The 13,274-nt window shown below is 44.7% G+C and overlaps 1 protein-coding gene across 4 annotated transcripts in view; it reads right to left on the minus strand.

Annotated features, from left to right (window-relative positions):
* The window catches only part of AFF2 (ALF transcription elongation factor 2), a 462,610-nt gene that overhangs the window by 30,403 nt on the left and 418,933 nt on the right, over positions 1-13,274 (minus strand). For all 4 annotated transcript variants that reach the window (XM_082716439.1, XM_082716438.1, XM_082716436.1 and 1 more), the window contains 2 exons: positions 2,859-3,018; positions 192-1,196 (listed from right to left, as the gene is read on the minus strand). In XM_082716439.1, coding sequence (XP_082572565.1) covers positions 192-1,196; positions 2,859-3,018 — 1,165 coding nt within the window. The remainder of the gene's footprint in view (positions 1-191; positions 1,197-2,858; positions 3,019-13,274) is intronic.

A 13,274-nucleotide genomic window follows, 5' to 3' on the forward strand; every position in this document is an offset into this window, starting at 1 on the left:
GACCATTCCTAATACTTCCTCCTAGGTCACACTGAATCCCACATTTCCCATGGAAAGCATCATTGCCCTTCAGAGACTGCACTCCATGGCTGTTAGCCTCTTTGCACATGAGGCTTAATATCAAGTTCGCCAACACAGAGCTGCTGCTCATGATCCCTCGGCACAGCACGGAGGATGGGAGGACAGCCTACCTTGTGTTTACGCTTGCCCTTCAGGATGGGTTTTTCAGCGGCTGCAGTTGTGGTCTGGCGCTTGGGCTTGGATGCAGGCTCCTTGGGGTCTGGCTTGGCTGGTGTCACCTGCAGTGAGTGGTGGCCAGGTACTCTAGACAGCAGGTCAAGGTCAATCTTCACCCACAGATTTTTCAGGTTCTCATGATCTCGTAGTGGGGACAGCTCGGTTTGCATGACAGGGATGGGTGAAAATGCAGGCTCTTCACTAACGGTGGTTAGGCTGTTGTTGCTACTGTTGCTGACCAAAGAGCTGAGGGTCAAGCTGACACCACAGACTTCCTTGGATTTGGCGGTATTGCCTCCCGGAGCAATGCAAGGAGGCAGGACCTTGATCTGTAAGGTCTCTTCCTGATCGGTGTTGGAATCGGACGTGGACGAATCCGTTTCAATGAATTCCCGGGACTTGGGCACAATCTTGCCAGGCCCTCTGTACTTCTTTTTCTCGGCAGCCAGGGGAACGTTTGGCCTTGGTTCCTTCCTAGGGACTGGTTTGTGGGCAGTGACTTTGTTGCGGCTTCTTGGTGGGTCAGGAAGCTCCATGCTTTCTTTTTCTTTGGGGGTGCTGCTGATAATATTTGGTTTGGGCCAGGTAAACTCATCAATGCTGGTGTTCTTCTCGACTTTTTTGGGCTGTTTTTTTCCAATTGTCCTTTGAGAGGCTGTCTCAATAGTTGTCGACAACTTATGCTTCAAAGCCTTGGTTTCTGGAGTTTTCTGGGTCGGCCGTGGACGGACTTTCTCCCTAATAAGACTGAGGAGAGGCCTCTCTTTGGGTTCAGCCAGGATCTGGCTGGGGGTTGTTTTCACTTTGACCTGGACTTCCATTGGCTGGATGATAGGAGGAGGCACAGACACTGTCTCCATGGGTGTTTCATTTTGGCCACAAATAAATGACTTGTTCTGGGATGTCACTTTGTTAAGCCATTTATCCAGCTGCCACTTGTTGGTGGAGGGTGGCTCAGGCTGCAGATGAGAAACAACAGCAAGAGTGAATCTCACATCTTGGAAGAATCCAGAAGGGCCCTTAGTACACTGAATGTTGATAAAAGCTGTGGATGTTAAGTGCCCATTCACACATTTAAAGACACACATGGAATCTAAATTCATCAAATTACCCAGAGAGACAAATACTCCACAAACCAGCCTCGATCTACTTATTGCAACAGGCTTCCACCCCTCTTCTGAAAGCAGTCGCCACTCCAGCCAGGAAGGAAAGAATTATTCACAGAGAGTTTTCCCAGAGGGTGGGCACGGAGGCCTAGCTGGGAAACCTGTTCCCAAAATCCTTTGGTTGGACTCATTGCTCATCCTCTCACCAGGAGGCAGAAGTAATGATCGTGGGTCCTGAAAAGCAATGTGAATGTGCCTCAAGTGTAATTCAACAGGAAAGATTTTCTATTCACCAAAGTCCCAGTGCCTTCTCTATGGTGCTGTAATTCACTGCAAAAAAGGACAAGCCTTTTCTCTTTTTACTGAAGGATGAAAAGATTTGACTTCCCCAAAACCACCACACTTTCCCAGTGTATGGGCAATAACCAGTTGTTGGGGACATGCATGCAGACATTAGTGTCTGCTGTTAAGCCACGGAAATGATGCGTACAACTCAGGTGCTTTATTCCCAACTCTGAATTCTGCCTGTTGAACTAAAAGAGCCATAATTTTTATTAGAACTGATCTTCTTTTGAAAGCCAATCAGCTGAGGCTTAATGGTACCAGCCAATAAAGGGTGACAGAATTAAAAACACTTGAGTAGCTGTGAGTCGACCGCACACAGGGCAATGGTAGACAAGGGTTGGGGGAAGTTCTCTCTTAACCTCTCAGAACCTTATTCTTTAATTCGTAAAATGGGAATAGTAACAGCAAGGACCCCAGAGAAGTGTTATGAGGATAACATAAAAAAGTGAAGGTCAAGAGCTTCTCAGCCCAGGGCCCATGTTCAAACAGTCCTGGCTATGACTAATGGTGGGGTTGGCACTACTGCATTCTCCAATATTTCTTTCTGATGATAATGAACAAGTGTGCATGGAGCCCTGGAGTGGATCTGTAAGGGGCACAGGCTTCAGACCACTGAGGGGTCATTCTGGACTCAGCAAAGACAGGAGGGGAAGTGCTCGTTGTTTTTTATTTCAAAAGTGTAATTTGGATATTTTAGGGAGCTGTGTTCAATATTTTCATGAATTATCATCAAACACATTTGGAGGATGCAACCAAAATTTTCAAAAATCCATCCCATTTCTTTGGTCTTCTTTGCCAAGTGGCAACTCATCACTTTAACCTGGAGTCAGAGGTAGTATCCCTGGGGCCAGAAGTAGGTCTGGTTGACTGGTTCTCTCAAAAGAGGAGTTGCAAACCTGGTCATGACTCTTCCAGATTTACACATGAGAAGATGGGGGCTCGGAGGAGCTAAGTGAGTCATATAGGAAGGAATGTCCATCTTTTAGGGTTTGTGCACTTCTATGTTTTAGAGGGAAAAAAAATGCTTTCAGATATCCAAGTACTTCACTGAAATATTTATTTTGTGTGTGTGTGTGTGCATGAATGCGCACATGCATGTGCACTGGGAGTGCCACGCAACCTGGTGACAGGTGAGAGGCAAATCGCACTCATAGCCCCCATACCCCTCACCTCTGGAGTGGCTGCACGAGGGGCCTCATTGGATTCACTGTCGGTGGTGCTACTCTCGGTGTCTGAGTCTGACTCAGAGCTGCTTTCAGAGTCACTGGAGCTGCCGGATCCCCCACTGGCTGGCACTGCGGGTGGCGGCTGAGGTGTGGCCAAGAGTAGGCTGAAAGAAAAATGACATTATTCATTGCCTTGCTTGTCTCCCATCATCAGGCCAAGGGCCTGCCCTCACACAGCATCGGGTCTGTGATCTGTCAGATGTGGGCCAACTGGAGTACACTGCCCTATTCTACAGATGGGAAATATGAGGCTCAGGAGGCCTGGTGAGTGGCTGAAGGTCAAACGTTTCATTAGAACAGGGCCTGAATGTGGCCAAGTTCTTTGGGTTCCACGACATTATCTTCCCTCTCAGAAAAAGCCTAGCCTCCCGCATTTTATATAAACTCTTTAAGCCAAGTATGTATGCCTTCTGGACCCAGAGACAGATGCTACAGACTGACACACAGCCTAGATTCTTAATGATCCCATGCTTTTTGGGTTGAGATAAGTTTTCATTTCCTATGGCCATCTTGTTCAGAAATCCAGAGGTTTGTCACAGGGCTATGGTCTCAGCTATACACACGGTATAGTTCTCTCACAAAGGAGGGGTGAATTCAACCCCCATTTTAATTGGAGGAAACTAAGGTCCACAGGGGGAGAGGCTGGCCTCTGCCTCCCACTAGTTGGAAAAGTGAGATGGGAACTCCAAGGACAGGGATTGTGAAAAACATTTTCACTGCTGGTGCCCAGCACCCAGCACTGAGGGGGCCAGAGTCACATTTCTTGGCCTCCTCCACCTTAATTTTTATCAACTCTTTGTAAAAGTCTTAGAAGGAGATATGTTCATAAGGCACCAAGCAAGTTTAATGATTGATTTCAAATGTGTAAAGCTGACCAAGCAAAGTATTTGGAAATTGACACCATTTGCCACTCTGCCTTCACTGATAATCAATAGTCTTCCTTACTAATCGTTTGCTCACTGTGCCCATAACAAATCAGCCTGCACCGTCTCTTGCCATGGTGGGTGGTATCCTCACCCCGTCCTCAGGCTCACTGTGAGAAGTGTGGTTCCAGCCTCAGGGGGTGGGGAGGACTCTCCTCACCCCCACTCCCGTCTCAGCAGCCCGATCTCCTCCTTGGAAGTAAGTTCACTGGTGGTGAGTATTGCTGCTGTGCCAGTGGCTGCCCACCTGCATTTGCTGGGCTCACTGCTGTTAAGCTCCCAGCTCCCAGCTCCCAGCTCCCAGCTAGGCACTCTTCGTCCCTTCAACTCAGTCAGGAGAGTACAGTCCTCATCTCAGGGGCACCTCATCCTGTGGTCCCACTTTCAAACTGCAGTGAGAGGGACCCCAAGGACCCCTCTCCTCAAGATTCTGGAGGCACAGAGCACTATTCCTTGCCTGCCCCCACCTGTCCAATGCAGAGAGCATTTTCACTCCATGGGCCTTACCTCCCTAAAGGCTGCCTTTTTAATCTCCCAGTTAGGTATTTTCTTTCATAAAGCAAAGCTCATTTTAAAATGCTATCGGCTAAGTAAATGCTATCCGAAAGTACATTTCTCTGCCAAATACACCAAGAGATTAGGGGAAGCAGAAGAAATAGGGGACTGTATCCCCTGGGAAAATGCACGCACACACGCCTGCGTGCCTGTGTGTCCCCGACAGTGGGGGGTGGGGGGCGCAGGGTCCTCCGACCCAGCAGTCTCCTTCCCTTCATTCTTTTGCAGGTCTCTCCTTTATGGCAGTAAAGACTCCACATTTATGCAAAGTACCTTCTAAATCTAATCAATTGTTTCTGTCTCTGGTTACTAAATAAAGACAGAGGGAACAGATTTAATGAGACCAATCCAGACATTATGCTAACTTGGCCTCAGTTCCTCCCAAGTATGTTTCAGGTCCAGCATGGAGCAGCCGCAGCCCTGAGCTGAGGGGCTGCTGGGCTGAGACACAATCAAGTGGTTTTCTAGTTTTCTTTCATATCTGTGCCTTCATGTCTGGTTTCTCTTAAGACTCCACTTATCCCAATATTACCAAACTCAAGTCTAGATTGACTTTGGAATATTTCTGGGTAGAGTTTCCATTTACTGGATTATTTTTGAGCCATTGCTGTAAGAAGCAAAACAGTCCCAGGGATTATTTCGCTAAAAACGAATGCACTGAGGTGAAACACATAAAGTTAGTCATCAGCTCCACCACAGTAAAGTTTCATGGACATAGATGGAAACTTGCATATGTGTGTCTTTGTACACACATGTTCCTTATCCAAAGCCTTCTGAAGGGGAAAAGAATTCTGATGTTCAGATTTTTTAATTTTAACAATGTGAAGATACCATTTTATATATATAATAGCTCAAGTGGGGTCTGGGGAAGGATCCCTTTTTTAATTGCATTATGTTAGTCACCATAAAATACATCATTAGTTTTTGATGCAGTGTCCCTTAATAAAACTTACTAATATTGATACAATAACATTGATGCAGTGTCACTTAATAAAACTCACTAATATTGCTACAAGACCATTAACAGTAAGAGGTCGGGTTCTGTCATGGAATGAGTTTGTTCAAGTTCAGGAAGATGACAGCTCTCAGGACTTTTTTAATTTCAGAATTGTGATTAAGGGATCGTGGATGTGGGCAGAAACCATATATGAAAAGTGGACTATAACTAGATGTACAAGTAAATATAGATAGATATGGATATGAAATAAAGACTCTTTTAAACCTCAGAGTGACCTTGACTGAGACTCAATAGAATGAGACCTGTGATTATTTTCCCTAAGACTTCTTACGACTTTATCTATTGTGTTCTTACGAAGGACCCCACGGTGTGTCAGTATGGACAATGTCCCCTTGAGGGAGACTAGTGTAGAAAGAACAGGAAGAGGCTCACCAGGTTGATGCTTGCGGATGAGAGGGAAGGTGGGCTTGAACTCAGAGAGGGTAAAAGAGGATTACAGCTGGGGTGAAGCACTTGAGCACCTTAACGAGAAAGGACTGCTTTCTCTGGGCAGTTGGAAACAGGGAGGGAATAAGAGTTGTTTAAAATGGAAGCAAAATTGCTCTCCCCAGTACCTCCCTCTGCCTCTATTATCCATCTGCTCTTCCCAGGCTTGCTGGCGATTCTGGCTACACCCAGCGTATGGAGGAATGTAAGCCCCATATTTGAGCCTGTTTGAGCCTCACTTCCTCTGGGCCCACCTTGCACCCAGCAATGCAAACATCAATATGAGAATGACTGGCCCAGGGCCACATTGTTGCCTAGAATCCACGGTGGAACTTTCGAGTGGGCAAATCACTAGAGTATTTCACTCACAGATTTTCACTGAGACCCGTTAGCTGTTCAGCTAGTTAAATCGCCCCTTCTGCTACATTTATTTTCATACATTGCCAATTTATTTTCTGCATATATATTAAAGTGGCTATGAGAGAAGCTAGATCATGCAATACTTGGTTCTGCCTAGGAGATTTAATACATTTAATGCATTCTTCATTCACCAAACTGTATTAGAATTACTGTCTATGCACCATTTCCTCTTATATTTTAGTCATTTGTTTTTTTTAAAAAGAATGCTAGTGGTGACAACAAAGATAATGTATTATATTAAAAATCATTAACATTCATCATACTAAACCATCTATCCATAGTCTGTAAATATTACGGTGATACTCTATGACTTCACCCTGATGTAATAAAACTTCTCAAAGGACCCACATTTATACCAACTTCAAAGTCAGTGGCTCAACCTTTTCAGAGATCTGATTCCTCATGTTCCTCAGCATGAGCCATCTTCAGTGAGTAGTGAAACCTCATTTTAACCCCAACCCCAATTAGTAGGTCCTCATGGTCAGGGGCCAGACTAAGGACAAAGGACCTGGCTTAGTAAAGTCAAAGATCTTACCAGGGGAAATCCAGGGCTAGGGAAGGGGATCAAAGAGCAGGTCAGTGGGAGAGAAGTTTGGGAGGGATTTCCATTGCCTTGTCCAGGCAGGGTTGGCCCTGCTGTGGAAGGCTTGAGCATACCAGGGAGAAAGGTGGGTTTTGAGAGGTAGTCCAGGCACCTTAGTGTCTAGACATGACAGTGTCTCTATGTTTACACTGACTGGGCCTCTTCTGCAATAAAGAGGTTCAGTTTGTACCAGAAGATAGAGAGTTGGAAAGCTGAATGAAGGAACTGGAATGACTTTGTCTGGAGAAGATTCTGGGGCAGGGAGGAAGAGGTTCAGATGGTGACAGTCTTCAAAAACCCAGAAAGTCTGTCCTGTGTGAAAGGGGGTGGCTTGTTCTGAGGGCCTCCTAAAGTGAAAATGGGCCAACAAGCTAGAGATTTAGTTGGAAAGAGCTCACCTCAACATCAGGAAATACTTAAAAATCAACAGCTGGGGTGCCTGGGTGGCTTACTTAGTTAGGCGTCTGACCCTTGACTTCAGCTCAGGTCATGATCTCAGAGGGTGAGATCAAGCCCCACATGGGCTCTGTGCTGGGCGTGGGGACTGCTTAAGATTCTCTGTCTCCCTCCCCCCCAGCCCCTCCCCCCTGTGCCCTCTCTCAAAAAATGTGTAAGAATGGCCCGAGAAGGAAGCCAAGGCTTTGTAGGCCAGTGAGCCAATGCCTTTAGTTGACCAGGTAGACAGCAACAGAGAATATGATAGATATATTCCTATCGTGGGTCCCAAGTGGGTTTGGATGATCTTTAAAATATTTTCCAGCTCAAAGATTCTGATCCTTATGAAAGTACACTGTATAAAGGATTATGAGGGGGACTTTTTAGGATCCCAGAAGAAGCATGTGGGGACAGGTCTGCACAATCCAGTCTGCTCCCTAAGGCAGTTCTGCAGTGTTCTGCTCTTGGCAACACTTTATCAGTCACAGAGCTCTTGTGTAAGCCTCAGAGGATTAAGGCTGCATTCCTGTAGGGCTATTTTATAAATCAGACTTTTCACTAATTCAGATTAACAGCCTCCAGAAAGCCAAACATCTGCATCAGTGCTGATTCTAATCCTAATTTAACTGTAAATTCCTTTCTCAGGAGATAAACAGGAATGATGAATTGGCCATTCTGCTCAATCAAGCTGTGTGGGCATCAAAAATGAAAGGATCCCAAACGGATGGCAATTTTGTGGTGGGAGATGTACATGGGAAGGGTTTGACAAGCAAGGCCTGACGTATTGACTTTGGCAACATATTTGGCACATGACTGGGATATGCCAACGACATGTAGCAGGAGATGGTTGATGGGGAGTCCTGTATTAAACCCTTGTCTTTTGTTGAGACTCATATGAACTTCATCAACATGAACTTTTTCCAGTTTTATAGGAATGAAATGTCTGTCTACAAGATAATTTGAAATGCTTCCATATTTGAAGTCATCATTAAGTTGTAAAGGGATGGCCCTGGGGCAAAGGAATAGAAATTTATTGCTGATCTTACCCCTCTTCCTCATTCTCCTTTCTGAACTCTGGGTTCTAGAATTAGAACAATCTGCCTCATCATGCTAGGCCACTAGAGGCAGATACTCTGGACCCTGAACCTATCCCAGCCAGGGGGTAGGAAAATCCATTTTTGGTCTGAGTCAGTAGTTCTTTTTTTTTTTTTTTTTAAAGATTTTATTTATTTATTTGACAGAGAGAGATTACAAGTAGGCAGAGAGGCAGGCAGAGAGAGAGGAGGAAGCAGGCTCCCTGCTGAGCAGAGAGCCCGATTCGAGACTCGATCCCAGGACCCTGAGATCATGACCTGAGCAGAAGGCAGCGGCTTAACCCACTGAGCCACCCAGGCGCCCCTGAGTCAGTAGTTCTGACCTCCATCCCACCCACCTCCAGGAAATCCCTTCAGCCCCTTTATCCAGTAGAAAGCATATGCAGAAGCATGATACATAAAGCAGAGTTTTCCTGGTGGAAACAGGGATTGGGCAAAATGTGAGGAGAGTGTGTTGCCAGCAGCATCCTCTTCCCTGGGTGGTCCCCAAGCACAGTTTGAAAGTAAACTGCTTCATATCCCAATAGTATCACCAGCAACTCAGGATCAAGTGTCTTTGGTGTTAATGCACTAACACTGTTGATGAATGTTGATAAGCAAATCACTTCCAGCTGTAATTTGGGTTACACTGGAGATAATCTTTGTTCAACATGTGCACACTGGATATCTGCCTTTTTCCCCCCTTTTCAATGATTTATTTTTATTTTATTTTATTTTATTTTATAAAGAGAGAGAGAGAGTGGGAGGGGTAGGGGCAAGGGAGAGAGAGAGAGAGAGAGAATCTCAAAGAGGCTCCACGCCCAGCATGAGCCAGACACAGGACTTGATCTCACTACCCTGAGCTCTTGACTTGAGCTGAAACCAAGAGTCAGACATTTAATGACTGAGCTACTCAGGCGACTTTTGGGGCCTGACCAGCCCCAGGCCCTTGTCTTCTTTTTCTGCCTGTGGCCTATCTCCATTTTTACTCTATTTCACACATCTAAATAGCTATGTTTCCTCTATTGCTTTTTTTTTTAAATTTTAAAGATCTAATGGGTTTATAAGATTCATGAATCAGGCAGCAGCCCATCTAGTCAATAGAGGAGAGCTCCCTCTCCTACTGGTTTTAAAGAGGTAGTTTTAATCTAGTGGGAAGAACACGGGATTGGAAGTCAAAAGATCTTTTGAGTGTTACCTTGGATACTTAAGCACTTAACATACATAGGGTTTCTGATTCCTCATCTGTAAAATGGGTCTACTATATCACATAGGCTGTGAGAGGACCTAGTGAACATATTTAGGTGAACCTTCTCAAATATTAGTATACACACAACTCAGCAGGAGACTCAGGGTTGAATTCGCTAGGCCTGGATGGAGCCTGAGTTCTGCGTTTCTAACCCACTGCTCAGTGAGGCTGATATTCCTGGTTGGTGTGCCATAGAGAGAGCAGTGAGGCTAAAACCTACATGGGCTATTTAGACATAAGCTGCTGGGGCAAAACCTAAGTTGGGGATTTTGAAACTGAGGAAAAAAACACACTTTTGAGATCAACTGTGGATGTTATGTTTCTATAAGTATTCTGTCCTCCTTTACCAACAGGCAAATTGGACCACCTTATGCCATTTTAAGTCAACTGGGCAATTGTGGCTGAAGAGGTTGTATCAGATTCCTTTTGAGAAGCTTACAACGTTACTGAGGCTACCTGCCTCTACCAGTGGTTGACCAAAGGCCAACCTTTGAATGAGGCCCATCGCTCCCTGCAAAGCTCAAAGGCAACTTGCCACTAGCTTGGCTGAGGCAAAGGTGGGACCCACTGTAGGAATGGCTGCAGCTGGGACACTCTTACTACTTCCAGAGCACTGAGACTTGGTACCAAACAATGTCAAGGTGAAAAATTTTTTTAAGGATACTAGGGGACAAAGTTCAATGTGCAGTTTCAAAGAAATTAAAAACAAAACAAAACAAAACAAACAAACAAACAAAAAACCAGAACAAAACAAAGCAACAACAACAAAAAACCAAACCCAACCCAAGGTACCTGGCTTCCACCTAGTACCCTCTGGGCCAAGACAGCACCATGGAGGTGCCAGCATGCACCCGGTAAGGCTGGTCAGCACTGGCTAATGGGCCAGTGATGTCTTAAGAACACCACACTTTGCATTTGGGAGAACACACCACCATTTAATTTCTTCTGGAAATAATTAAAAGCCACACAGACTTTTCTGCTATCAGTCAGAGCTGCTTCCATCAAACAGCTAGACAGGTGGCAAAAAAAATCATAGCCAGCAAGGTATTTTTGTCCTTTTTGCCTTTAAAGTGCTTTGACAAAAATGGGAGCAAGGGAGAGAATGAAGGCAGGTGAGTGACCCTGAATGCTGACTCCCATGAGCCCTGCTCTCTACCAAAGCAAAGAATGCATACAAATGCCAGAATACGAATATGAATTGCCAGAAAGAATTTAATATGAATGCCAGAAAATCTCTAACAAGGTCCAACAAAGAATTCCATTAGTCACAAATCCAATGTGGAGCACACTAGGTACTTTGGTGTTTTATACCCAGAAGAGAATCACTGTATGCACAGAACTGGTTTGGAGGTGGGCACAAGAGTCTAGGCAACAGAAAGGCTGAAGATGATAGGAGAATACGAAGCAGGCTGGAGATAGGCTCAGCGTGGCTCAGCAGAAGCCTCTGCCTTTTTCCTTGCTTGATGGCTTCTTTCTGTTGCCCATTATGCTTAGAGCTGCCTTGTGATTTGGGAAGCGTGCATCCCTCTTCCAACCTCTCCCTAGACTACATTTTTTCTTTGATGTCTCTCAATGCCACTCTTACCAGTATTGTCTGGTCCACTTCAGGTCTGATTTGTTACCTGATGTATCACAGGCGCTTGATTTAGAGAATAAGCTTCGATGGCTGGAGGCTTTATCAACCACACACACACACACACACACACACACACACACTCAAATGCTTTGTGCACCTAAGACACCCTAGAGTAAAGCCCTAAATGAGTCTTCTCTATAGATCTCTGGGAAAAGGGTCCCTGGGTACCTCCACTGCCTACTGTCTATGTCTCTGTGGCCCCAAGAGGATACTGTCATCATTGAAGCAATGAGACCAAAATACTTTTTGCACTGCAGAGCACTTGATAATATGCTGGCATTTTTACTCCCATGCCTTCCTTTGGTTGCCATAAGAAGAGTGAGGGGGTGTGGATACAACAGCTATCCTTACCACCTTCACGGGTCACCCATGAATCTCCAGAACCTCTAAGCCAAAGTCGTGCAGCTGGGGTGTGAGGGGGGATTTCACCAGGCTCTGGTGACTCTTTTGGCAACACCAAGTTGGCGTGAGGAAATGAAAGCAATCGGGAATCTGCTACAAAACTCACCCTTGTCACCAAACTGAAAGGCAACAGGGACACAGAATTAATTCTGAATGTTTTCTTCAAGTGGCTGAATGAGAAAGTGCAAGAATGTGATGTTGAAAACATTGAAGACCATCAGTGCTCTATGTCAGCAAGACTGTGCTGCATTTGATTCAAATGACAAATGTCACTTGGTCCAGAGGAGACCTACAGCTCACAGCAGATAACTCTTCCACATACATGAATAGATTTTGAGGAGTAAGTAGGGAAAATTTACAGGTCCTCTATCTTTCTACCTTTTCAAAACCTGTATTTGTTTTTAAATAGGTGATAAACATGATACCGAATTCAAAAGATACTGAAAGGGACACAGGGAAAAGTAGACCTTCAGATCCTCTATAGTCCATCACCCCGTTTTCCAACATTTTTCACGGTTAATGTTTCTTATGCTTCTTCCAGTAATATCCCCATAGATTTATGAATATTGATATGTGTGCTTTTAAAATAAAGGCTTCTTTAAATTATAAAAGTAATAGCTTAAAAAAAGTTTCTGTGTGTGGGATGGCAGGACATTAGATGAATGGCATTCAAAGTCACATCCATAATTTCTAATATAAAACTCATACAGCTTCCTTAATAAATGTGTCTTCATAATAGTGCCTGAGATGTATTACAAACATCAGCATTAAAAGACTCAGGTGAATGACAAAAATACAACTCACAGCACTGCAGTGTGTCACCCTACCATGAGGGGGAGGCAGTAACGTAACACATACCATGAGGAATAGAAGACGCTCAGACAGCCCTGCTTGGTGGGACTAAGCTGCAGGTTCCAAATCAAGAAGCAGTCACTGAACTTCTTCCATCACAGACACTTCTTACAGATGCGGTCAATGCATGCTGGTTCTGCTTCCTCACCACTAGAAACTTCCATAGGCCCAGTAATCAGACTTTTTAACTCTTTGATCTACTGAGACTGCTTTCATTTGTGACCGCCCACCCCTGTCCTCCCCACTTCCCATTGCAAGTCAGGTGTTCTTCCCTTACTCTCCTTGACCTTGCTCCCTGTTGGACTAAAAGCTTTGACTTCTTTTGTACTTGGTCCCAGTGACCATGTACAACATGAGATCTCTAGGTTTCAGAATTCACAATGACTCCCTCGTGGCCAGATGTGCTCTTCTCTACGGGATTTGCCCAAGATCTATCTCCATCGATACCCTACCTTAGTGCCAGTTTTGATTCCCCTCTTTTTCCAGCACATCTGAGACTTTTGTCTTCTACCTCTTCCTGCATTGTCTCCAAGCCTTTGCTTAGCCTGTTTATTCTGTCTAGAATGACACTTTCCCCACTTCTGCTTGCTTAAATGATTATCTTTAAAGCTCAAATTCAAATAACATAAGGTCCTTCCCAATGATTTTAATTCTCCTTGATACCTCACTGTTCTGATTTCTTTGCACTACCTGCATCACCATTTATTACTTAATTATTTTCAAATTCTTTCATCAGGCTAACCTTTTGCCTATACAACTAAATTGTCCATTTTTTGATGGCAGGTGCC

This window comes from Mustela nivalis (genome assembly GCF_964662115.1).
Source record: "Mustela nivalis genome assembly, chromosome: X".
NCBI classification, from domain to species: domain Eukaryota; kingdom Metazoa; phylum Chordata; class Mammalia; order Carnivora; family Mustelidae; genus Mustela; species Mustela nivalis.